Here is a 26,767-nt window from a genome sequence, read left to right as displayed (position 1 = left end):
ATATATATATATATATATAATTAAATTATAAATTACAAATTTTAAGATTTTGTTAAATATAAAATAAAATTTTATATTTATTATTAAACATTTATAAATTAAGAAAGTTCGTGGTAATTCAAAATTGGAAGCCTATAAATAAAGAACCCGAATTCCATTAATTTCATAAAAATTAAATACCAAATTTGAGTGTTGGAAGAGAGCGTGAAATATGCAACGGTCACCGGCGGCGGTGAAGGGCACGCGCCTGTGCGCCAAAATTAAAAACAGAATTAAAAACAGAATCAAAACGGAATCCCCAGATTTCGACGTGTTCATAAGCCACCGTGGAATCGACACAAGACGGAGCGTGGCCGGAATATTGCACGAGCATTTCTCCGGCTTGGGGCTGCGGCCATTTCTCGACGTCAAGTCCATGTCCCCCGGCGACAATCTCATTGCCAAAATTGACCCCGCCATCCGAAGCTGTAGGGTCGGAGTACCGGTTTTTTCGCCTCGGTATTGCGACTCGTATTACTGTCTCTATGAGCTGGCTCGTATGCTGCGATCCAATAAATGGATCGTGCCGATTTTTTGGAATGTGAAGCCGTCAGAGCTCCGAGTTGCCGATGAAAATAAAAGGCTCAGCCGCTTCGCTTGGGCCGTTGAGGAAGCTAAGTGTACTGTCGGCTTGTCTTTCGACTCCACAAATGGGTACAATTTAAATTTATCCTAGATATATATATTATTATTATTCTAATGTAATTTTATTATTATTATTTATTATTATTATTATTATTATTATTATTATTTTGGTGTGCAGTGATTGGTCGGAGCTGCTCACCAGTGTTTCAGGTGCAGTGATGAAGTTGGTCGAGGAAGATGAAAGATAAGATCAGATTTGAATAGTTTTTCGATATATATATATATATAAATGGTTATGTATTTTGGTATTCAAAGTTCATTACAACTATTTTATATGTTATTTATTTATTTATTTGATTTTCAGTGTACATTTCTTTTGGTAATTATTTATTGATGTATAAATTTTATTAGATAAATAAGTGTATTCTTCTAACTATGCTTATGATGTAATAAAGTCCTCGTTAATGATATAATGTATTATAAAGTATATGATATTACAAAATTTTTACTATAAAATATTTTTGAAAATTATATTTTTACTTTTTTTTTTTTATAAAATTTATTTTTTGTGTTTTGAATTTGCCTACAAATTCATATATATATATATATATATATATTTAAGAATGTAAAAATTATTGTAAAATAATTATAGTAAAACAAGCCTAAAAAAGAAAAATAATAATTACCAAATGATTTATTTCATTTTATTTTGTCGAGGGAAACGAAACTTTTATAGTAATAATTGTTAGATGAAACATGACTCTTCCAATGATATGATATTGTCCTTGAGCATAAGCTCTCGTGGCTTTACTTTGGGCTTTTCCCCTCAACAAAGTACACCTCCACTTAATGAGGCTTGATTTTTATTTATTTATTTATTTTTATAGTCTTCGAACAAAGTACACCATATTTTTTTTTATTTTCTTTTTTATACTTTGTTCGACATTTGAGGATTCTATTGACAAAATGGCTAAGTAAGTTGACATAACTCTGATACATGTTTGATGAACACGACTCTCCACGGTATAATATTGTCCACTTTCATAAGTTCTCGTGGCTTTGTTTTGGGTTTCTCTTAAATGCATCATATCATACCAATAGAGATATATTTCTTACTTGTAAACCATAATCATTCACTAAATTAGCCAATGTTGGACTTTCATCCAACAATAATGTCTATTCTTTTTTATCCATTATAATAATGTCTTTTTTATATACGTAAATCATAATTCAAACCAATAGAAATTTCTCCCAAATCAAAGGAATTGAAATTCTTTTAACCAATGGAACAATAAAATTAATTTACTATAAGAAGAAAAGTGTATGATATATATATATGTAACAAACATAGAAGAGGGGAGATAATAAAGCAAAAAATACTATCTATATCTTTACATTTGGAAAGGAAAAGAGTTTTGACAGATTTAATTTTCTATCTTTTCTATAAATTTCTAATTTTTACAACCTGTGGGATATACTGCGGGAATGGGGTGTAAACAGAGTCCACAGAGGGATCAAACTGTGTGTGAGAAAAGAATTGAGTGGCCAAAAATGGATTCAAAGATTTCTACAAAATGCTATTCACAAATCATTTGGTTGCCCGACTAATCTAAATATGTCGGACAACTTGCTTTCCAAAAATGGAGCCAATGCAGGCAGCCTTCACCACCACCCACAACTTCATATCATATGTGCATATGATGTTATGATGTTAGCCTAAATCATCAGCAGCCAATTCCAAAGAATAATCGGAAAGTATATCTATCATCACATCATAAAAAGGTAGTCCAGGTCTTCTACTGTGAGACGAGTTTGTTGACCGCCTGCTTTGTCTTCTCCAAATGCAGATGAAACCATTTCTCTTTTCTTTTGCTGCATGAAACAAATGAATGCATATAAACAATCAATTAACCAACAGAAACGGATGCAGAAATTCAGATCACACGACGTCCCTGATTATTAACACGTGTGCAGGAACGGACATGTAAATTCATGGAGAAAAACACACAGGAACGCTTTGAAAGAATTATAAGATTTTTTCGCATTCTATCACAAATCCACTGTGCCTAACCATTGCCAAGAATGTGGTTGTCATACATAAATATGTGGAGCATATATGATAGTACAATTAGGTTGGGGATAAAGTTCAAACAGAAATATAGTGTCCCAACCTAAGAAGCAATATACGGACACAATGACACGTGATTTTTAAAAGTTTAGTACCGAGGCAAAGATACATTTTTTGTCGAGTCCTTATTGTAAGTCCTTATATATTCTTTCATACAAAAATGGAGGGAAATGATCAAACATAGCTAATGTCAACAAAAGCCTTGTTTAACAATAATATATGTAGCTAAACTGTTGCCGAATAGGATTGATCATTACATGATTTCTGTTCAAGGCTGGAAAGCGAGAGATAAAGAAAACCATGAGAAGGAGAGTTGGAAGAGAAGGTAAGTGGTGAAGGAGAACAGAATCAGTGAAGGCGAGGTCGTGGGTCTCACCACCGTTGAACATTGCTCGCTGAAAATGAGACCTGAAGGGATGGGGCTAACAAGGGCGAGGGGTCAGAGAGAGGAGAGGGGGAGAGAGAGAGAGAGAGTTTTTCTTGTTCTTTCAATTTTTTTAAATGGTTGAATCTCACTTATTGTATTGCATGTCACTTTCCTGTAGGTTGACTAATGATCAAAGTACTAAAATGAACTACTTCCTCAATCTTAGGGATGAAAATGTAAGATTTGGAAATCTAAGAACTAAATAGATTCTAAGACCCATACTTCCTCATAGGGATGAAAGTGAAAGATTTTGAAATTTAAGAACTAAAATAGATTCAGACACTCATGCTTCCTCGATCTTAGGGATGAAAATGGAAGAATTAAATAGATTATGATACCCAAATTGCAAAGACCAAAAAAAAAACATGATAAAGATTCAAATTCTTATATATTTATTTACATTTACATGCTTAAAAAAATAAGTTGGATGTACTTTTCTCTCATATATTACTTTTGACCTAGATTACTATTTACATCTATTTATGTCTGACCAACATAACCTTGTACAACTAAACTAACACGTCTATTATGCTAACTAGTACTGAATAAGTGTACGAACAAGAACATGTTACCCAAACTAAAGTGTCTGTCTTTCCTAGATCCCAACTAACTTTTGGCAAGGCAAAACTAAAGTTTTTGAAACTTCACTTAATTGATTGCGCATCTGCATAGTAAACTGGATTTTGATCAATCTAGAACAATCAAGAACTCAAATCAATAATTGAAAGTGAAACATATGACCAGTACCTGAAGGGCTAAAATACGATCCTCGACTGTGTCTCTTACAGTTAATCTCAAAACTGTAACAGGACGAGTTTGTCCGATTCGATGTGCTCTATCAATTGCTTGATCTTCCGTTGTAGGATTCCACCAGAGGTCCAACAGAAGAACATGGCAGGCAACAATCATGTTTAGACCAAGGCTAGCAGCTTTCAAAGACATGATCATAACTGAGACCTGTTATAAGGGAAATTACTGAATCATATTTATCATGCAAACAAGTTGGAAGGTAAAAATAACAGGCAGTATTTCTATCAATAAACAGAAAAGAAAGAAAAAGACCATGCAGCATACAGTACAGATGTGCGATTATAAAATCTATGAAAACTACTCAAGTGTAGGGCCAGTTTGTTTGACAAACCTCCGGAACATTGTTAAAATCCTTTACTGCTTTATCTCTAGCAAGTACTGACATGGTACCATCAAGTCTTCTGTACTGAATGGAGGAGTTTTTCAGACCTGCTTCAAGCAAATCTAACATTCCTGTCCACTGAGAAAAGACTATAGCTTTTTCTACACCTATTCCAATTGAATCGCAAGAGCCTTTGTTTGTAGAATCTTGACACTTGGGACCTTCCAGTTGCGGTTCAGTGGATGGAGCATCGATTGATTTCTCGCTGGCTCCAACAAAAGCAAGTTGGGAAGGGCTGTTTGTTGAAGAGTATTCCTTGGGTTTGGCCAATGACATCAGAACCTCAAGAGCAGCTTTAATTTTAGAAGACTCGTACATAACTGATGAAGAGGGCTCCACTGAGTCACCAACGGTGGAAGAAGAGCTAACCACTGAATTGTCCTCACCAAGCTGGTCGGAGTGAGAATTGCATAATGAGGACTTGGAAAACAACAAAGATGCATTGAGACGAACTTTGCATCCTGCCGTAGGGCACTGGCTATCATCACCAGAGAGGTGTTCCAAAATGCATTGCTTGCAGAAAACATGACCACATTCTGAAACAACCGCATCTTCAGGTGGATCCTACAGAAATAATCACAGAAGTTTGATTTAAGAAATATACCGCTTATCTCTTACCAGATAAATGAAAGATTAGCAGGATAACAAAGAGAACATGGGGAACTGCATAAATATCAGAAATGATGAAGTCACAAAATGAAGCTAAAAAGCTCCTTCTTACAGAGTGTCACGATATAAACATGTCATACATCTCTGATATAACAAGAAAGCATCATGCAGAGCCCAAACAGCAGTTTTTGAGGCGAGAAATTTACATATAACGTCAAAGGTACAGAATGCCTCAATATATGTTCAGCAGTTATAAGGGATAAAAAGAGCATCAGAATTTCATGCTTTGTAATTTTTATATTAAGCAAAAAGTAAACAAATTCATGATAACTTATAAGCCAACAGATAGTTGGAACTAAATGTGGTATTTAAATCCCAAACACACAACCATACTAATATACTAGAACTAAAAAGTATCACATCAAAGAGAAGAAATGGGCAGAAGATATACATTACAGATGCCACAAATAGCCAGTGATGCTTCCAGACAGTTCAGTAGGAAAATCTGTTTTTCCCGAGGAAGCTTCTTGGCCACATCAACTGAAGATCTCCATAAAGATTTAGAGTCGTATGGTTTAACAAGAAGAGGGTGATCACAAGCTTGTCGAAGGCGCAAAAGCATCAGTAAGATGTTCACATAATTTTGTTTAACAGTTCCAGCTGCTGCATATTCCTGGAGAAGATTCTTAGTAAGTAATAATAGAAAGAGGCAGGAGGTAATTAGATATTGTAACTGAAATTCCATACACAAGGCAACAAAACGTACTACACACAATTTCCTTTTGAAAAAAACATACTTCATACTGAGCTCTTGAGTCAGCCTCCAATTTAGAGTAGAAATCACGTTCTTCCTCAGTAAAATCCACCTTTTTCAGTTCCACGTGTTTAGGTGGCAATGTAACAATGGGTTGCCCATCAAGAAGTGTGCCTACACAAGAAGAGCCGAAGAATGATCCTAGTCAAATTGGTAAGTTCATAAAATATCAAAAAGTGTGTGCAATGGAATGGCAAAGAAAAGTAAAATGCGGAGTTCAAACAGAATCCACCACATGGCACAAGTAAAAACTAATGAAATTGCCCGACAAGATCATCTGAATGTTACATCTTACAAAGTAAGCAACTAGAATCAAGTGAAGTTAAATAAAATAGGTCACGAGAAATCAATTACCAGAAACTCAAGAAAACGAGGGAAATGAGGTACATTATTTACATCATTAAAATGATAATACAATTGTCCAACAAAGTTCAAAAAATGGCATATTGTCGTCAGAAGAAATTATCCTGGTGCTTTCACGTGATAGTAAGTGTTAAGCCTCGTAGCTAACCCCAATTTAATTGAACTTCTAATAAAGCTGGCAGATCTGATATCCATAAAGCCCAATTCCTCAGACCACTCCAAAGCAAACTCATAAAAGCGACCAACAAGACTACCAGCTCATCATCTTACCATGATTCAAGAACGTCATCAAGTCATTTTCCATTTTAAATAAAAAGAAAACTTCCTGCACATGGTAAAACTCAAGAAATTTCTTAAAACATCAGCAAGGCAACAAAAATCAGAAAGACTATATTATAATTTATAAAATAAATGGAAAGGCCATGTGAATCAGATCATAGCCGTGGGGACAATCCTCCTCGCCCTAGAGGAAATATATAAATCAAATTCTTCAATCAAATTTGAAAGTCAAGAAGCGGGAAACAAGACTGTTTCAACTTTTGGAGAAAACCAAAGACAGAGTATTATTATAATTAATTCCAAATCCTTCGGACCATGTAATTGAGACACAGAAGTTTCAAGTGTTCTCACCTTTTGTTCGACGTAGCATTATTGTCCTTAAAATGGCTTGAAGTTTTTTGTAACCTTTGGATGGATTCTTGTTGATTGGCACCTTAATTGCTGAACAGAACGAATTATATGCAGCATAGGGATCATATTTGAGAAACCTAAAATAGCTATAAAGATCATCAATAGCATTTTGAATAGGAGTTCCTGACAAGCACCACCTACGTTTTGCCCGCAGACCCCAACAGGCCCTAGCCACCTGTGTCTTGTGATTCTTGATACTCTGTGCTTCATCCAATACAACCCGGAACCACCTCACTTTAGCAAGAGGGCGGGCAACTGATTCAAAAATTTCATTGTCCACTGCTTTCTTATTCTTCGATTGTTTCTTATCAGAACCAGAGAAGTTTTTCCTCTTCTTGCTTAGAGAAAATTGCATGGGTAGAATAGCTTGTTCCTCTGTATGGCGTTTCTCATCTTCTTCTTCATCAACAACAGACTGCTTTGGTACCTCCATACTCACGATTGAGTAGGTTGTAAGAACAACGTCATACTTAGCCAGCTCGCAAGGGTCCTTAGTTCGACTACTTCCATGGTATACAAGCACTGACAGATTAGCTTTACTAGAAACCTTATTATGTAATTCATCAGCCCACTGCCTCAATACACTTGTTGGACAAACAACAAGAGTTCCAGCAGCTGGCCTGCCTTTAGCTTGTACCGAATTGTTTTTGCTAATAGTTAAATTCTTACTCAGTGAAACTTGATGATAGAATTCTTGTTTTGGCACATCAAGCTCAGGAAGTATATCATCATCATCATCCAAATTTAAAGTCTCCAACTCATCATGCCTATCATTTGAGCAAGCTTTAATAGGAGCCCTTTCCTTTAGTATTAGAGCAATCGTTGATATTGTTTTCCCTAATCCCTGCAAGTGACTCGCTGTGTCAATACAGAAGGGAAAATAAACTTCATATTATCTCTATATATTAAACAAATTCTTAGTTGAAACCTGATCATCAGCAAGAATCCCCCCAGCACAGGATACACTAGATGTCTCCTTCTCAACCATCCATGACAAAGCAATTCTCTGTCCAAACATCCTTGAAAGTTAATAATACAACCACATATTATTTTTAAAAAATACAAATAAGGAAGAAAAGGTTGTGTTAATAAAAGAATACACAACCTGATGCCTTAAAAGAGGAACGTCTAAAGCACCATCAGGCGGACTAGTTTCTGATTTTGGTTGAGAAAGATCCTGCAAAGCTCAATAACCTGAGTCTTATCAACTTCTCCGTCATATAAACAAATTCTAGAGAGAATGATACAAAATTAGGTTAAAGTTTTACTAGAAGTATACCATCCCAAATGTCAGAACACAAACAAGAATGTACGCAACAAAAGTGGATACAGTCAGGATGTCAAACAATAATTAACTACAAAATTTGCGTCTGTGTTGCAACGTCAAAACAGAAGCCGAGGAGAAATGCAATAACAGTAATTGCAAAGAATAAATGAGCTACACCCTTGTCAGTAACTATTAAATATATATTTTGTTTGTCTGAAAAACATGCAGAAGAATATGTATAAAAAAATTAACAACAAACATGTCTGTGTCAGAGCTCACAAGCATCTGATAGCCCAACCTAAATACTGTTTCGTAAGTGATGGACAAACTATTGATATTTTAATTTTCTTTTCTCAATGAAACAATTTCGTAGATGGATAAAATCAACAAATGAGGGAGTCCCAAACAATTTCATTATACAGCTTCAATTTTTTTTTCTTCTGATTAAAACTGTGTTAGATTGTCAACATACTTCCATACTTTTCACCATAGTAAAGGATCCATTTAGTTATTTAAGGGGAAAAAAATCAACTGTAAATGGAGGAAACAGGTTGGAGACAGAAATTGTTTTAAAACTCTAGGAATAAATGTTCATTTACATTCAAGGACATTGTCTCTGCACGTTACAATTTGCAGAAACAAAACTAAACAGAACTAACCTGTAATGCAACTTTTAAGATGTCCATGTCTTTGGCCTTGGGTCTCATGCTTCCTAATCCCACATAAGCAGAAGAACCACTGACTATAGAACAACTTTGTGAAGCAATAACAGAATTTCCAACCACAAGAGATCGGTTTAATGGTGCAGGATGACTCAAATCTTCAATTATACAGATATCTGGATCATCCTCCACTTGGGTCTTGTCTGACAAATTACTATGAGTTGATTCAGGGCTGACTAGTGGATAATCTATATCACTCTTACATGGAGTCAATCTATGATCTCTATCATCCTTGATGAAAGCCAAAGGCTGATTGCTTAAACTAGATGAATAATCATTGGGAGAATATTGATCAGTTATGTATAAATTCTGATACCTACCACCAATGGAGGGTCTGCTGGATGTTCCACAAACCATATCTTCAGAATGAAAAACTCTTCCGGATGGAAAAAACATGTTTTCCTCCATCATAGATTGCCATGGGCCACTACAAGATTCAACCAGTGAATCCATCGTTTCATTCTTCACTTGGTTAACAAGCTCTTTGCAAGATGAATTCAACTCAGTAGACATAGGAAGCTCCACGGATGTCTGAGCAATACGAATCTCATCAGCATGAAATGAATAGTTTCCATCAAATGATGAAATAAAGTTTCCACCTTCACAATTCTGATTCTTCCATCCCTTTACATTTGGATAGCCATCAAGATTTAAATCCTTTGAGACTGACTGTCTCGATATTGATTTGTGATCAGTAGCCCCCTGTGCATACAAATTCATTGTAGTACTTGAGGACAGGCTATTGGATGGAAACTCTCCTTCATGCATCATCATGTTGATTGCCATGCCCCCATTTCCAGAAAAAACTGAAGAATCATAATCTCCTGGAAGAAAGTATTGAGAAGAAACTAAAAAAGGTTGCTCCACGGTACTCATCCAGTATGGCATGTCTGAATAAGAGTCAGTAACATCAGTCGCAAAATCAAAACTTTGGTTTACTGCGGACTCGGTAGGAATCACTTCTACGGAAGAATGCTCTGCATCAGACAAATGCAATTCCACTGACGCACATGAATTATTTTCTGAGGATCTCAAGGCTTCTGTGCCCTTATCATCCAAAATGTTATGATTTTTCAAAGTTACATCCATGAAACCATGAGATATATCTGCATTGTCAAAACAACATATCAAGATGAAAATGCCACCTTATGATAATGAGACCAACTGAAAAGGCAATAAATGATGGGAAAAATTTAATTTCACTAGAGAAAGGCCAGTTCTTAGACCAAGTATGCATCATCAAGAAACATTATGTGCAAAATGTCACCGCATCTGCCAAATGGTTACACTAGTGTTTTCCGCTCATAAAGTCAAGAAAAGATAAAGCTAGAGGACTAAGGCCTCAGTCTAAAACCTGAAAAGAGTTTGATCCAGCAGCAAAAGCTGCTAGAGCTTCTCTTAAAACAAAACCTGTCATCTTCTCACGATGGGGAGTCACCCTTGGAACTTCAAAATAACATTATTTAACACTAGACAAGGAAAAACGAACAGAAGAGATAAATTTTTGAAAGACTTCAAACACTTCCTACTTTCTGTAAACTGGGAATAACTAAAGAAGGTAAGAGATAAAAATCTAGTTTTTGGACGTTGTCTCTAGTAACTAGCTCCTTGAGGTGCACCTTTATGCATATAAAACCAAAAAGCCAATATAGCCATGGATGGTGGGTATACATGAAGTTGATGTAAGAATTCAAGGTAACACATCCTACTACTCTGAGCATTAGAGGAAGTCAAAGTCTCTCTTTACATAGTAGAAATAATAGTACCGATGCGATATAATATTCATTCATACTAACCATTCTGCAGTTTGGAATTCTCTTGGTTGGAGGAATCAGAAGCTGGTTTGCCAGCCGATGCATTATATGGCGACAAGTCCTCTGGCTTATCCTGCGATATTTGTAAACAAATAGCCAAGAGAAAGTTCTAGTGAGATATAATGTAAAGATTATGCAGGTACCCCGTGAGAAGATATAACACGCAAAGAGAAAGTCTACCAAAAACCCATGCCCTTTGCTATCCCCTTATTTCTCCACTTAGCTTATAGGTACAAGTCCAATGTTGCTTTCGTATATATCCAGTTTAAAATTAATTAAAAATGGTCCATAAATAGAAAGAAGTAGAGATATATGAGTTCTGCGCTCTTTTGAACAAATTCCTAGGAAACAAGTGAAATAATGATAGAATATTATAAAGCCATATTTCAATTTTATCTCATTCATTAGATGCGAGATGTCAAGTGCTTAGCCGAGAGAATGACCCAGAATCTTTGGGTGAAGCAGCATGAAAATAAACGTCGCTCTGTACTATGAGCTTAGCTCGTTTACTCTGAATTTTTGGTTGAATCAGCTGTTAGCACGGACCATACGCTCAAAGCACCAACCAATTCTAAGGGATTCCAACCTAGAAATGGGGAATTGCAACTGTTTGCTACAGTTTCCCCTAAAATCCAAGGCCTCTAAACTCAATTTCAAAAAAGGAAAATCAGTATTGTTCTATAACCAACAGCAACAAAACCTACCTGCAAAGGATCCAGATCCTCGCTCAGTAGATGTATTAACGTTTCATAGTCAATGGACATGTCTTCACCAAAATCATCAGAACCATACTGGAGAGGCAAATTAGAAGCCTCATCCGCCGCCATCAACATGATGATAAAAACCAACAGCCACCAGCAACGACGAAGCGTTGTTTTCCAGCCACCGAAGCAAAAACCGACGACAAGCGTTTATAATCCAAAATCCACCCCAGCGATTCACACAAAACCCGCTTCATTCACTCATCTGAAACCACCATGAACTACAAAAGCAGCGGAATTCATTCACTAAAAGGAAGTAAAATTCAGAGAAAGTTCGTGTGGGACTTTTGCTCCCCAATTCCGGATGGAAGAGTACAGAGAAAGATAAAGAAGACAAAGTCGGAGATCGCCGACGGATTCCGTCATTTTAAATAGGGTTTTGTGAAATGGTGCGAAATTTGAAGACTATTTCATTCATTTTTATTTATTTATTTGACTCTGAAATTACAAATAAATAAATAAATAAATAATAAATAATAAAAAGCCGTGAGCTAACGGTAACAGATAATAGTAAATAAAACACCGCCACTTCCACCCGTAACGCCGAAGATAACGGTAACAGATATTCGTCTCAAAAGTGGACGGCGATTTATGTCCCATTCATTCATGCCACTCTACACGCTACCTCTTTTCATTTTTTTATTACCAAATTCCAAAAAACATCATTTTATTTATTATAAATATTATTTATTTATTATTTCTAATTAATATTTAATTGAAAATTATTTGTATTTTTATGAAAATTTAACAAAGGTTAGAATCAAAGTTCTTTACATCATACACGTTAGAGGGCGTTAACACAACTCTATCCATACGTGGAGATAATTGAATATGAATTGATTAATGGAAATATTATCGCTTATTTATGAATATTTATCGACCAGTAATCTAATGATAATTAAGGATCATATTTTTATTTTTATTCATATAAAAAAATTAAAATTCATTTTTTTAACCCACAAACCAAACTAACTTTAAATTATATTATCATCGTTTAATGCTTAGAACTAAAGCATGTAAAGAAAAGTCAATATCACAGCTTGGACAAATGCTTGTGGGCGAGGAACATCAAACCCTCTTTTGTTCCATTCATCGTTCAATATATTGGTTTATGGAGTCTAAAATCAACACATTTATTGTATCCTCGACTTCTTGCATTATATTCAAAGTGTAACATTAAATGTATAAAGTTGCACAGTCTAATTACTTTTATAATGACGGTGAGAACTTGTAAAATTAAATTGTACTTATATATATATATATATAATTATTTAATAGATTATTAAATGGCATGATTATGTTTTTACACAAGTGATTATATTAAACTAGTAAATATTTAACTATAGAGTATTTTATTGTTAATTTTATTATTTCAAAACTAAATGCAATAGACAAGACTACCCTCTTGCAGGTACCATTGGATTGCTGAGGATTTTAATTTACAAGGTTAAGTTTGTCATTTTACCTTTTTAGAAATTTAATTGAATTTTCTTGTATAATATAAAATATCATTTATTTTTTCAGATGAAGCACTCCAATGAGACCAGAGGATTTTCAGGCGACTCAGCGTACGTCTTGCATTTTTCATCTACGATAATGTTTTCTTCTGCTAATGGTTGACTAACACTCATCGTTGACCAATTCCGCGTTGACTTCCTCACTGACTGGGTCCGCCTCGGGGTAGATCTAGACTCTCCGCTGCCGGAGCCTGCGGTGGCCGGCGATTGAGATCCCCGGCCGGAATTCTCATCTGAGTCTCTACGGTGAGGCTCCCTTCTCAATCCTCGCCTCGCCTTTGCCGGACTCGCGTCTCTGTTATGAGCCATTCTCATTGACCCAACGACGCCGTTTTGTCGATCTGGCGACTGGTCGGACTGTGAGCAACACGTGAATTTCTCCTATTTATTTTCCAATAAAATAATATATTCAATTTTTTTTTATTATTTTTAATATCTGGGCTGTAGCCCTAATCCTAGGCCCAATCAAAACGTTTATATCCAATGGCCTGATATGTCGTTGGGCTATGGGCCCAAAACCATCTATCCCGGCCCATTTTATTTATAAAAGTAAAACTAAATGGATGCAAATTTTTAAAATAAATAAAAAAAATTAAAACCATTTTAAAAATTATTACAAAAGGAGAATAAAAGGCATATCTTTTCTTTTCTCATCCTTTACTTAGTGTCATGTCATTGTCACGGCGTCGTTTCAATAATATTCCCATCATTAAAAAAAATGTACCATTTTTATTATGAGTCTATCATATAACTAATAAATAATTATAATAAAAGGCATTTTTGTTTATATCTTTACATATAAATAGAATGATTAAAAATATTTAAAAATTATATTATTCTAACCAAATTCGGATTTTTGTTACATTTATTTGTCATTTATCGCGCTCGTAATAATTGAATTTGAAGTCCCTTCCTTATCAGCGTAGCTTTCGGTTTAGCTTTCCATGTTAAGGATAGTTGATAACGTGTATTGGCTCAGTTTAAAATAATTATGGTATGAGTCAAGCATAGACCACTGAACAAGACATTTATTACCGTTTAAAAAGTCGATGATCTGATTTTTCGTCTCCATTTTTCATCAATGGGGTTTGAACCTATGATCTCTTAAACGAAGACGTATATTTTAATCAATTGAAAAAAATGATAAAAATAGTGTTTTCTACGACCAATTAGTGATAATTTAGTACACCATGTTAGATAAACACGACTCTCCACAATGGTATGATATTGTCCACGCCTCCCCTCTACTCCTTTTTCTTTTTGGAGTCATTTGTTCGAAATTTGAAGATTTACAAATCTATTGGCACAGCTAAGTTTAGGGCATAACTCTAATACCATGTTAGATGAAGACAACTCTCCACAATGGTATCATATTGTCCACTTTGAGCATAAGCTCTCGTGACAGCTAAGTTTAGGGCATAACTCTAATACCATGTTAGATGAACACGACTCTCCACAATGATATCATATTGTCCACTTTGAGCATAAGCTATCGTGACTTTGTTGTGGACTTCCCCAAAATGTCTCAAACCAATGTAGAGAGTATTATTTAATTATAAATTCATGATCTTTCTCTAAATTAGCTGACGTCGGACTTTCATCATCCAGCACACCAAATATTTATCTTGGTAAAAAAAGGTAATCTAATTAACCATAATTCAAGTGGAAAGTTATTTAGTTTTTTATATTTTGGCATCTAATTTCATAATTATACGCAGATTATGCCTTTTAACGTGACAAACACACAATGTATATTATTTATTTTTTCAACAATTTTTCTGTCAAAAAAGGAAGAAATCTGCTAACAAAAAATTAAAATTTTAATTTTATAAAACTAAGAAAAAAAAGAAAAAAAAACATAAACAAACAGCCGACACTCAGACAGCATTGATTAATGTCGTGTTTTGTAAGTTAAAACCAACCATATAATAATTTAAAATTTGTATAATCAAAAGCCTAATCACCACAAAATAAACTTTATAACGAATTAACAGTACATGTAAGTGATATTCATTTATATTTTCTATTTAGATACTTTATGATTATCATTAATTTATCAATCATATATTAAAATTAAATGATTGCCAATGCTATTCAATAATAATTATATATTAGAGGCACAAAAAATAACTTACCATAGGTGCACATGTTTTAACTGGTTATATTTGCAAATAAATTTATCGAAATTGTGACGGTCAGTTCAAATTTGGCATCTAATAATTCCAACATTGTCATAGTAAAGACACTATTCCAACATATCAATACGAGTTTTTCTATTATGTTTTGTGCGAAAACTATCCTCACGAACCAACGGTTGAAGATTATTGAGAGTGAGTTCCATATTGGTTAATTTAGTGGAAGATCATGGGTTTATAAGTGAGAAATACTATCTCTATTGGTACGAGGCATTTTGGGAAGCCCAAAGCAAAGCCATGACAGCTTATACTCAAAGGGGACAATATCATACCATTGTGGAGAGTCGTGATTCCTAACATGGTATAAGAGTCATGCCCTAAACTTAGCCATGTCAATAGAATTCTCAAATATCGAACAAAGAATTGTGAGTCTCGAAGGTGTAGTCAAAAGTGACTAGAGTGTCGAACATAGGGTGTAGTTTGTTCGAGGGCTCCAGAGAATGGAGTCGAACCTCGATTAAGGGGAGGCTATTCGAGAGCTCCATAAGCCTCAGGGGAGGCTTATAACGTACTTTGTTTGAGGGGATGATTGTTGAGGATTATTGAGAGTGAGTCCCATATTGGTTAATTTAGTGGAAGATCACGAGACAATATCATACCATTGTGGAGAGTCGTGATTCCTAACACCAACACGAGCTATTGAGCGTTTACCAAAGAAAAAGTAGACAATATCATACTATTGTGGAGAATCGTGATTCCTAACACCAACACGAGCTATTGACCGTTTACCAAAGAAAATGCACTTTGTTTACGTAGATAATAACTTTCATTTATTTTAAGTTTTTATTACTGATCGGGAATTAATTAAATTAAAAAAATATTAAATTAGAATTTAAATTTGAGCAGAGAAAGAAATATATTGTGCGAGTATAATTAAAAGAAATATATTATATATACCATCCGCTGATTAGGGTGGTTGGAAAGGCAAAACCTTAACGAAGAAGGGATAGGAGGTGGGGCCCCGGTTTAGGGTTTCGACCGTTTGCAAAATTAAAAGAAAATAAAATAAAAATACAAATAAACTTTGAAAATCCCAATTTTTTTGTGGTTAAGTGTCGAATTCCCACATGCATAAAGAATCATATATTGGGTCCTTTTTAAACAAAGGATTATAATCAAACTTTCGTTTTAAACACTTGCTTTCCATCTCTGCATCTGCCTTTTTGATTTCTTCTCTGCTGGAACAGAGTGCTCAAATTCAAAGAGAAAAAAAGGCAACAAAAGCTTGGAAGGGAGAGCCCATTTCATCACTTCCTCCTCCTCCTCCTCTTCTCTCTACTTTACTTGCATTTGTTCTATTTGGTATTTGTTTGTTTCTTTTCCTTATTCCTTTGTCTCTTTTCGTCTCTGGAAAAAGGAAGAGAAAAACCCCATCATGTTTGGCTAAGGAGGCTTACCCATCTCTTCATTTTGTTGATTTTTGTGCTTCTTTGCCTCATTTTTCCATTGTGGTTTGTGGGTTTTTGATCTTAGATGCTTTGGAGTTTTTCTTATCTGTATTTGGATGCTGTTTTTGAAAGAGGGTTAGCTCTGGATTGGCTGATTGTTTACCCTAGATTAAGTATTGGCGGCCAAAACAAACCACAGGATTCAAGTCGGATTTAGAGTAGAGCTGTTTAGCTAATGGGTTGTTCTCATTGGAATTTGTTCATGAAGATCTTAATTGGGTTGCTCTTGCTCTTCACCAACCCTTTTTGCCTTGGAGATACTGACCTCCGTGATGGTAAGGCAGATATCTAGAGAGTTCTTTTCCATTGTTCTGTGTGGTTATCTGAAAAATCTGAGAAAACCCATATGGATAATACTTGAAAATAGTAACCTCCTTAGCCTTTTGGTTCTTGTTCTTACTCTTCACTTGTTTTGTTGTTTTTAGTTGCTGCAATCAATGCGTTATTTATTGCTCTTGGCTACCCTCCTTTGCGAGGATGGATTCTTGTGGGAGGTGATCCATGTGGGGAGAAGTGGCAAGGGGTTGAGTGTGTGTTCTCGAATATAACAGCGATGTATGTGAATTCAATTCATTCTGCATTAGCTAACTTGGTTTTCTCTGTTAATAATGGAACAATTATTTGCTTTTGCCAGACAACTCAGTGGTTTGAATTTGGGAGGAGAGCTAGGCACTAGCTTAGACCAATTTGAGTCAATAATATCAATGTAAGTTTCATCTTCATTGTGAATCCATTGTGAATGTGGTTCTTAATGATGGGTCTAATTAAGCTTTTTTGTATTGTTTTATGGAGTAGAGATCTTAGCAATAACCATATTGGAGGGATTATTCCATCTGCATTGCCTGCTACACTAAGAAGTTTGTATGTTGCTTTTTCTCTCAGTGCTAATCATCTTGTAATGCTTCTCTTCTGGCGTATTTAACATGGTCACTTTCTTTGTTTAGTTCTTTATCAGCTAATCAGTTTACTGGAAGCATTCCCTCTGCACTTGCCTCTCTAACACAATTAATGGACCTGTAAGTTTGTTGTCGAGCACGTTTTGTTATGAGTTATGTGAGATCCCACGTCGGTTGGGGAGGAGAACGAAGTATTCTTTATAAGAGTGTGGAAACCTCTCCCTAGTAGACGCGTTTTGAAAACGTTGAGGGGAAGTTCTGGAGGGGAAGCCCAAAGAGGACTATATCTGTTAGTGGTGGACTTGGGTTGTAACAAATGGTATCTGAGCTAGACACCGGGCGATGTGCCGGAGGTGGACACGAGATGGTGTGCTAGCAAGGACGCTAGACTTCGGAGAAGGTGGATTGGGAGGTCTCACATCGACTGGAGAAAGGAACGAGTGGCCAGTGAGGATGCTGGGTCCTGAAGGGGGGTGGATAGTGAGATCCCACATTGGTTAGGGAGGATAACGAAGCATTCTCGAAAACTTCTCCCTAACAGACGCGTTTTAAAAACGTTGAGGGGAAGTTCGAAAGGGAAAGCCCAAAGAGGACTATATCTGCTAGCGGTGGGCTTGAGCCATTACAAATGATATCAAAGCCAGACACCGAGCGATGTGGGGTGGACACGAGGCGGTGTGCTAGCAAGGACGTTGGGCCTCGAAGGGGGTGGATAGGGAGGTCCCACATTGATTGGAGAAAGGAACGAGTGCCAACGAAGACGCTAGACCCTGAAGGGGTGTGGATTGTGAGATCCCACATTGGTTGGGGAGGAGAACGAAACATTTTTTATAAGAGTGTGGAAACCTTTCCCTAGCAGACGCGTTTTAAAAACCTTGAGAGGAAGTCCGAAAGGGAAATACCAAAGAGGACAATATCTACTAACGGTGGGCTTGGACCGTTACAATTTCAGTGCCCGTCTTTAGATAATCTTCTAGTCAACATTCTCATTATGATGCCTGCCCACTTTGTCTCTCAGGTCAATAAACAACAACCTTCTTACCGGGGCAATCCCTGATGTCTTCCAGCTGCTTAATGGCTTGAACAACTTGTGAGTGTCTTCGTTTAACTCGATAGCCTCTTCGAAGTTAGCGTTTGATCGTCTTCTATTCTCAGGGACTTGTCGGGCAACAACTTGAGCGGTCAGCTGCCTCCCTCCATGGCGGATTTGTTCTCCCTTACTACATTGTGAGTTAATCTCTGTAAGAACTTATATTTCTCCATATCTTGCATTTACTGTGTGGTTATATACATATATACTTTTCGGTCTTCAGGCACTTGCAGAACAATCGACTTTCTGGGATGCTCGATGTTCTACAGGATCTTCCGTTGTCGGATTTGTACTATTCTCTCCTCATTTATGATCTGAAAAAACTCCGTTCTTGTTTTATCATCACATTGAATAAAGGATCGTGTCGTTTTTCTGAAGTGAATGGTATTTTACTCTCTGCCATGCAGGAATATAGAGAACAACCTATTTTCTGGACCTATACCTCCGAAGTTGTTGGGCATTCCAAATTTCAGGTGAATTATAATGATTATTTCCCTTGTACACGTCGAGTGAAAGCCAATGCGTTTTCCGAAGGGGGTTTCATGATTCATATCTTATTTTTCTCTTCGTTTCTAGTTAACTCGCTTTTACCGTGTCTTCGAAGTATTATATCCTATCAATTGCGTCGGTTTATGTATGCAGAAAAGATGGAAACCCTTTTAATACTACCATAATTCCATCTGCACCTGCTTTAGCCCCTTCACCATTTGCTGTGGCGCCTGTTACTGCGGGACGACCAACCAGACAGACGGGTGCGGGTCAGCCATTGTCATCAGGGAGTCCTGAATCCGATGGAGGAAGGAGTTTTTTCTCTGGTAAGCGGATCATTGGGATTGTTATTATTGGAGCAGTAATATTAGTGGCATTGGGAGCTTGTATTCTCTTATCGGTATGCTTGAAAAGAAGAAGCAAGCATCGAGAAGAGACGAAGATGGTTCGTGAAAATGTTGATATGGGTTCTAAAGATAAGCCGAAACTCACGAAGCCCTCGGTTGACGTTGACGACGTGGAGAAAGGTACTAACCCCATCTTTCTCTAGTTTCTTTTAACTTTTTACTATGTTACGTAAACGTTACGTGGAAGCTGACTTTATAGACCTTGTTTTCGTTTTTTGAAGGTCGAAGGGAGACCACTCTTAAGCCAGTTGATAGAGACGGGATGAAGGATAGAATAATGGATTATACCTCCCCAAAGCTACACGAAAACCCATTTGCCTCCAATACGAGCTTTCGTGAAGACCATACGGAGAGTTTTCGTGATAGACGTGACGCAAATGGGAAGAGAAAAGATGCCTCCAATATGAGTTTCCGTGACGACTATACGGAGAGTTCGAGCATAAACATAGATGAGTTGCTTGCACGACCTCCTCCTCCCCCTCCATTTTCGCTCCTTTCAACTCAGGAGATTGCAAAACCAATTGTGACAGCCGACGTACCTAGTCGAGTACCTAAAAAACTAAACACGAGTTCTTTAAGAGTTTTCACGATCGCGTCGCTTCAGCAGTATACTAATAGTTTCTCTGAAGATAATCTTCTTGGGAAAGGCATGCTTGGTAGTGTCTATAGAGCTGAACTACCAAATGGAAGGGTAAGATAATTTAATCACTTTGAATTGCAGCAAAATTTGTCATAATCGTGTTTACTTTTCGTGTTTTCTTCAGCTTTTGGCCGTTAAAAAACTGGATGGATCCTCGTTGACTCGTTGGAGCGACGATGAATTTCACAACCTCGTGTCTGATATATGCGAACTTCGGCACGATAACATTGTGGAGCTTAAGGGCTATTGTGCTGAGCATGGACAATATCTACTCATTTACGAGTATTGCGAAAATGGCACACTCTATGAAGCACTCCACGTCGACAAGGAGATGCATCAAAAGCTTTCGTGGAACGTGCGCGTGAGGATTGCACTTGGAGCTGCACGTGCCCTCGAGTAAGTCCATGAAGAACCCCGTTCGCTAAACCGATTTTAAGATATTGAGTTATCTCCTTTTGTTGTGAGACAGGTATCTACATGAGGCCTGTCAGCCGCCAATTGTGCACCAAAATTTTAAGTCTGCTAACATTCTCCTGGACAATGAGCTAAAAGCACAGCTCTCTGACTCTGGCCTTGCTACACTGCTTGATAATCAGGTACTTATCTATTAATTTGAGCATAGAGTTGAAACGCCTGTTTAAACGTTCGTTGCTAACACGAATTTTATCGCTTAGTCGTCTGTACGATTTCTCCCAACTCATGGTTATAGTGCTCCGGAATTTGAGTCGGGAACTTACACGTACCAAAGCGATGTTTTTAGCTTTGGAGTTGTAATGCTAGAGCTTCTCACTGGTCGGAAGTCGTGTGATCGGTATGCGATTCTTAGATCAATCTCGACCTAGCTTGCCATTTTATCAATATAGCTCTCTTATTTATGTTCTTACTTGATTGTGAAACTCTAGAACACTGCCTCGAGGAGAGCAATATCTTGTTCGATGGGCTATTCCAAGGCTACATGATATTGATGCGTTATCGAGAATGGTCGATCCATCACTTAAGGGCACATATCCTATTAAGTCGTTATCTCGCTTCGCCGATATTATTTCGTCTTGTATAATGGTAAAAGTCTTAGCAACTTTTGGTTTGTTTCAAGCTAACGTAAATATTTGGTTCTACTTACTGATGTTTTCGGGCAACCGTTTGGCAGAGAGAGCCCGAATTTCGACCCCCGATCTCGGAAATTGTACAGGAACTCTTACAAATGGTGTAGAAGAAAGGCAGGAATTGAAATGGGTAGAAGATCCGACAAAATGTTCATGGTGTACCAAAATGTTTGAGGAGGCATGTTTTTAATTGTTTTAATCATTGTTTCATGTGTATTACTCATTGATTAGTTTCTTGTCGTTGTACAATGATGTTTATATGCTTACCTATATTCTTTTAGGTTTATACCAACATTTATTTATTTATTCTTTTATCGTCATCTGGAAACTCATAACTCCCGTTGATCGCAACCAATAGCTTGACCTGTTAAAAACGAAGGATGAGTAAACCGTGAGGAAAACTTCACCGACCAAAGTTAGCTAATCATTCCATTGATAATGCGTGCAGTGATTGATACAAGGTTAGTATGCTGATCCTCCGAATGGGGTCTTCCAATTAGACAGGGATATACTTGCTTGGTATCCAGATTAGCCTGGAGAGGAATATCTTCAGCGGATGTCGATTTGGTTCAAAAGTCAGTCCCGACAGGAGCATAAACAAAGCGAGCAGGGCCTAATAGTAGATTCGGGATCAATAGTAGATTGAGGATCAAACCCTTCTCAGTTCTTTACCCAGCATGAGCAATAAAAACGCAAGTCGAAGCATCACTAGAGATATAGGTGTGAACATATGATCCACCAGTAGCGTCTAAGTAAGCTGCATACCTTCCTGCAGTTGACGACCACATTAATTCTTTTAATTTTAAAAATTGTGAATTAATTGTTGCCTTTTTATTATCTATAATGACAGATGGATATATCAAAATTCAAAACCAAGCATGGAAATTAAATTCGTTACATAATATAACTTATAATTAATTTATATATCAGTCTAGTACAGCTGCTAATTATAGATATAATTTTTCCGGCTACCGGCGGCCGTGTCAAAGAAAAACACTCATAAGCCGCCGCCACTACCGCCCCTCTCTAACAATAGCCAATACACTTCTTAGAGCAGTCGATGGTGCAGCCACCGCCGCCGCCGCCGCCTCCGAATCCCTTGCCCGATCGGCTATAAGAGGAGAAGCACTTGGCCGGACAAGTCACCTTCTTATTGTAACAAGGACCTTTCTCTTTACACACCACAGTGTTCCTTATGATTCCACCCTTGCCGTAACCGCCTTTGGGTCCGCCGTATCCACCGCCGTAGCCACCACCGACGATCCCCTTGTCCCAGCCTTTCCGAAAGCCGGGTATGTCATCAAATCCGCCGCCCGGTTCGAACATCCCGGCGGCGAGAGAGGCGGAGGGGGAGAGGAGGAGAACGGCGAGGAGAAGAGCGGAAATGAGGAGGGAGGGATTCATGGTTGTTTGGGATCGGAGAAATGTAGAAATTGAATTTATAGAAGATGGTATTGATGGGGCAGTTGGGTCTTCATTTATGGACTCAGCTACGTTGTTCGTTATCACGTCGAGATACACGAGCTGTTTGATGAAAGTGTCCCACATGGGTTAATTTAAGTAAATGTTATGAGTTTATAATCAAAGAATACACAAAGCAAAACCATGGGAGCTTAGGCTCAAAGTGGACAATATCATACCATTGTGGAGAGTCGTGTTCGTCGAACACAAGCTACGAGCATGAGTAGGTAGACGACTAGGGAGAGTAAGTAGTTTGCCCCTGGAGTCCTTCGAACCCGAAGAACGTGGGACGTTGGGTTTAGACAACTATTGATGGGTGACTTTCAAATAATTAATTTTTATTTTTAATGTAACAATAAAATAGGTGGGAAGTTCATTTATTAATATGTATTCTTCAAAATCAAAATATTTGAATTATAAGAGAAATTATTCCTTTAAAAAAATAAAAAAATAATTATGAAATTCATATTTAATTATATGATAATTTAATCGAATTAAGCACCTAAGGGAAAATATGAAATTAATTTGAGAATTAAAAGCTAAACATAAATATTTAATTAATAATATTCCTTTTTTTATTGGCTAATTGACAAATTAAGACTTTAATTATAATTAATTTTTTCATCTTCTACAACCACTGATTACGACATTTGCTTCCTTCATTTAAGACATGAGCTGTATAAGCTCTTCTCCTTTTTATTTTTCATCAAATTAATAATTTAAATGTTTGACTTTTTTTATATTTTCATTTATGAGCATTCCTTAATTTTTATTTTATTTATTTTAATTAAATAAAATATATTAGAAAATAAGTGAAATTGGACTTGGGCTTGGAGGCCCACAAAATCGGCCCACAAAAGCGGCCCAGCACTGTGTTTGAATAAAACATGGAATCTTTTGAGTGTCGGAGTGTGGTGGTGGGACAAAGCAGCGGTGTCAGCCATGGCGCGTAATTCACCAGCTTTGTCGCATTTCGCCATGTGAAGAACCATTTTATTTTATTTTATTTATTTATTTATTTATTATTATTATTTTTAAATAATAATTTTGCTTTATTCTGTCCCCTTTTCTTCTCTCGATATAAATCTCTGCATTTTCCACCACAGCTTACATAAGTCATTCAATCTGTCTCGCCGGCTAAAATTTATCGGTGAAGCACCGGTTCAGTTTCAAGTAGAGATGGGCGGTTCAAGAAGCGACGACATCAGTGGCGCCACGTACTCTCCCAGGAGTTCTGGCCGTCCGATTCCGAAGCGGGGACAGGTCAAATTGGGGATTATGGTGGGTCTCGCCCACTCCGTTGCTTCCATTTTCTCGCCTACAACTCGCCGGAGCTAGACTCCACACCGGCCAGCGGCGGCTCACGGACTGAACCGCCCGGCCCGGCCCGCTTTTGGCAGGGAAATACCGGTTTTTGGTTTGTTTTGTAAAAATCAAGAGTTCTTTTTTTTTCTTTTTTCTTTTTTTAATTAATGGAAAATGAGATTTTCTTCTCTATTTATAATTTTGTGCTCTTCTTCTCTTAGTTTTAATCTTCTTTTTTTAGTATAATAAATATGGGATAAAGAATTTGTGACAACACATTAGCATATATCAACATTTATATTATATGGAATAAATGTCATGAAACATAAAAAATAAAATACAATAAAGTATTATTATACGAATAATTTAAAATATATATTTTTTAAAAATGATAAGAAATATAATTACATATTTTTAAATTTTAATTTTATACTAATACTTATAATACTAAAAGTAGACAAAACTCGTCGTAATTGACGTATACTATTTAAAGGTTCAAAAATATTAGCATTATAAATATTTTTTTGTCACGTTGTGATCGAGATATTATCAATTTTATTAATAAATGCACGAAGGAGATCGATAATTGAATTTATTAGAATTTTGAATTAAATTTACTCATAATAAAATTAATAATTTTGTGTTAATCAATATTAAAAAAAAAATTAAATTAAAAGGGGTAGGGATCCCACACATTTAAAAACCAAATCTATGTGTGTATATCTTATTTTTTAAATACAAGATCTGAAATATATTTATTTATTTATATATATAACAATACATTGAACCCAACAGCAGTTTATAAAATTTGGACACTAAGATTCAGTGTCTGGTTTTTGTCGTGTAATAATATAAATTAATTATTTGCAACTTGCTAATGTTTGTTTTTTATTATTGGCTTCAATTCCATCATTAAAAGCATAGGTTTATGTATCATTTTTTGGCCTTTTTCTTTTATCGATATTAGTGGGTGTGACATGCATTCCTTTAATTATAATGTTTTAATATGCCCTATTGCAAACTCGCTTTTACATTATTATAATAATAATTAAAATTATTATTATTATGATAGTGATACAACTTGGATAAGATTAAGTGAATCGGAGCACCACAAAAATGGACAAAACGGCACCGTTAGTGGCGGGGCAGCCTTTTAGCTAGTGGAGGCCATATGAGCACGTTTTTTTTTTCTTTTTTTAATTTTTTTCCTACCAGATTTTTCATGTGATAAATGATTTCATTTTTTTTATTACGTTTAATGCCACATCATCAGATTCTCAATGTGAAAACTCTAAATTACCCTTCACTCCTTACGCAAGTCTTTCTGATGCCACGTCACTACTCACCTTTTACTATTCAATTCCTTGCGGTTCAAGGGTTCGAGTCAAAGGTTCAGCCTAATTACAATTTTTTTTTTAAAATAAAAGCTTGATGGTCAAGTAAACGCTTAAATTTGAATTTTTGTTCAAAGTCAAAATATTATTATTATTATTATTTTATTGTTATCTATGGATTTGACAGCTGGCATCACTGGCTGTGGGTATACCAAAGAGAAAAGGTCAAATTGGTAAATTAGGCTTAAGTTTGATTGATTTTGAAAATTTTGAGAAGAAGAAAGCAAGACGTCAGTTAGGCAGGCAGGGTCTAAATCGTCAATTTCCACTGGGGGGGCATTTCCGTCATTTTGCCTTCTGGTTTTGTGTATATATATATATGTATATGTATAGCCGATTCGAAGCATAACAAGCTCTTCTTCTTCTTCTTCTTCTTCTTCTTCTTCTGCTGTGTAAATCAGAAACTTCAGGTACAGAGATGGCCGGAAGCAGAATCAAGGCGATCAACGGTGGAGATTTGTCGAGGAAGTATTCTGACCGTTTGATACCAAAAAGGGGACAGGTGACAATGGGGATTCTGGCGGGAATTGCTCACTCCGTGACTTCGATGTTCTCTCACGGCGGTCGGAAATGAGGGGTTAATCGGGAGCGTTGATTGGTTTTTGAAATCGACGGTTCTGATTTTCCGAGTGTGAGCGGTTCAAATTTTAACGAACGTCACAGATAAGACGCTAAGATCTTCCGAATTGGTAATTGAAGGATGAGGAAGAAACTGCGATGCCCTTTTCCATGGCGTCCATCAATTTGTGTATACGTGTCTTTTTTTTTTTTTTTTTTTTTTTTTTTTTTTTTTTTTTTTTTTTTTTTTNATTAGAGAATTTATGGGGTGAGGTGTGTTTAAATTAGCATGCTTAATTACTGTAAAATAATAATAGTATTATTGAAATTTTATAAATTCTCAAACAATTAATCCAAATTTATTATACATGAAAAATGAAAATCTAATTTTAACTACATATAAAAATTATATTTATATTTAATAGATTAAATAATTTTTTAAAAAGTAAACCTATAAATAACTTATTAAATAAATAGAAACGGTATTTTTTTTTAATTATTTTACTTCATTAAATAATAAATTCACAAAATAAAAAATTTAAGAAAAATTATCAGAAAATAGTAATTTAACAATAATAGTATTTTGCAATTTTGAGAAAACTGGAATAATAATTATGAAGCAAATTTCCTTTAAAAAAGAAATGATCGTGTAACGTCACGGCTAGCCGATATTGTTATATTTGGGCTTTCCATTTTAGGTTTCCGCTCAAGGCTTTAAAATGCTTATATAGAGGAAGGTTTTCACACTCATGGTGGTTTGTTTTCCTCCTCAGCGAATGTGGGACATCACAATCCACCCCCTCTCAGGACCAGTCTACTCGCTGACACTTTTTCCTTACTCCAAGAGATGTTG

At 36.2% G+C, this 26,767-nt stretch overlaps 3 protein-coding genes across 3 annotated transcripts; 1 reads left to right on the top strand and 2 right to left on the bottom strand.

Annotated features, from left to right (window-relative positions):
- Positions 1-1,986: 1,986 nt before the first annotated feature.
- LOC111803554 (helicase-like transcription factor CHR28) lies at positions 1,987-11,795 on the bottom strand. Its single transcript, XM_023688021.1, has 11 exons — positions 11,355-11,795; positions 10,633-10,723; positions 8,774-9,942; positions 7,953-8,024; positions 7,776-7,853; positions 6,788-7,691; positions 5,778-5,908; positions 5,432-5,653; positions 4,321-4,935; positions 3,927-4,136; positions 1,987-2,496 (listed from the first exon to the last, which is right to left on the bottom strand). Exons 1-11 carry the CDS (start codon positions 11,481-11,483, stop codon positions 2,392-2,394), a joined length of 3,726 nt encoding a protein of 1,241 aa, XP_023543789.1. The 5' UTR covers positions 11,484-11,795; the 3' UTR covers positions 1,987-2,391.
- A 4,407-nt stretch (positions 11,796-16,202) lies between these two features.
- Positions 16,203-21,508, top strand: LOC111803373 (protein STRUBBELIG-RECEPTOR FAMILY 3-like). The gene is made up of 16 exons (XM_023687739.1): positions 16,203-16,846; positions 16,997-17,126; positions 17,206-17,277; positions 17,367-17,432; positions 17,516-17,587; positions 18,486-18,557; positions 18,623-18,694; positions 18,781-18,846; positions 18,965-19,030; positions 19,200-19,573; positions 19,675-20,144; positions 20,218-20,489; positions 20,563-20,689; positions 20,768-20,904; positions 20,996-21,152; positions 21,241-21,508. The coding sequence occupies exons 1-16, from the start codon at positions 16,747-16,749 to the stop codon at positions 21,301-21,303; spliced, it is 2,316 nt and encodes a 771-aa protein (XP_023543507.1). The 5' UTR covers positions 16,203-16,746; the 3' UTR covers positions 21,304-21,508.
- Positions 21,509-22,008: 500 nt separating this feature from the next.
- On the bottom strand, positions 22,009-22,639 carry LOC111803375 (ATP-dependent RNA helicase A). Its single transcript, XM_023687741.1, has one exon. The coding sequence runs from the start codon at positions 22,598-22,600 to the stop codon at positions 22,223-22,225; it is 378 nt and encodes a 125-aa protein (XP_023543509.1). The 5' UTR covers positions 22,601-22,639; the 3' UTR covers positions 22,009-22,222.
- Between the last annotated feature and the right edge of the window lie 4,128 nt (positions 22,640-26,767).

The sequence above is a fragment of the Cucurbita pepo genome, chromosome LG10 (genome assembly GCF_002806865.2).
Source record: "Cucurbita pepo subsp. pepo cultivar mu-cu-16 chromosome LG10, ASM280686v2, whole genome shotgun sequence".
Lineage (NCBI taxonomy): Eukaryota > Viridiplantae > Streptophyta > Magnoliopsida > Cucurbitales > Cucurbitaceae > Cucurbita > Cucurbita pepo.
The sequence above is the reverse complement of the archived record's forward strand: the minus strand, read 5'-3'. Positions and strand labels throughout refer to the sequence as shown.

Coding starts and splice junctions, on each gene's coding strand:
- LOC111803554 (XM_023688021.1), bottom strand. CDS start 11,483: ATGTTGATGGCGGCGGATGAGGCTTCTAATTTGCCTCTCCAGTATGGT. Junction 10,724..11,354: donor AGGATCTGGATCCTTTGCAG/GTAGGTTTTGTT, acceptor CAAATATCGCAG/GATAAGCCAGAGGACTTGTC. Junction 4,137..4,320: donor ATTTTAACAATGTTCCGGAG/GTTTGTCAAACA, acceptor CCCTTATAACAG/GTCTCAGTTATGATCATGTC.
- LOC111803373 (XM_023687739.1), top strand. CDS start 16,747: ATGGGTTGTTCTCATTGGAATTTGTTCATGAAGATCTTAATTGGGTTG. Junction 16,847..16,996: donor AGATACTGACCTCCGTGATG/GTAAGGCAGATA, acceptor TGTTGTTTTTAG/TTGCTGCAATCAATGCGTTA. Junction 17,588..18,485: donor CTAACACAATTAATGGACCT/GTAAGTTTGTTG, acceptor TTTGTCTCTCAG/GTCAATAAACAACAACCTTC.
- LOC111803375 (XM_023687741.1), bottom strand. CDS start 22,600: ATGAATCCCTCCCTCCTCATTTCCGCTCTTCTCCTCGCCGTTCTCCTC.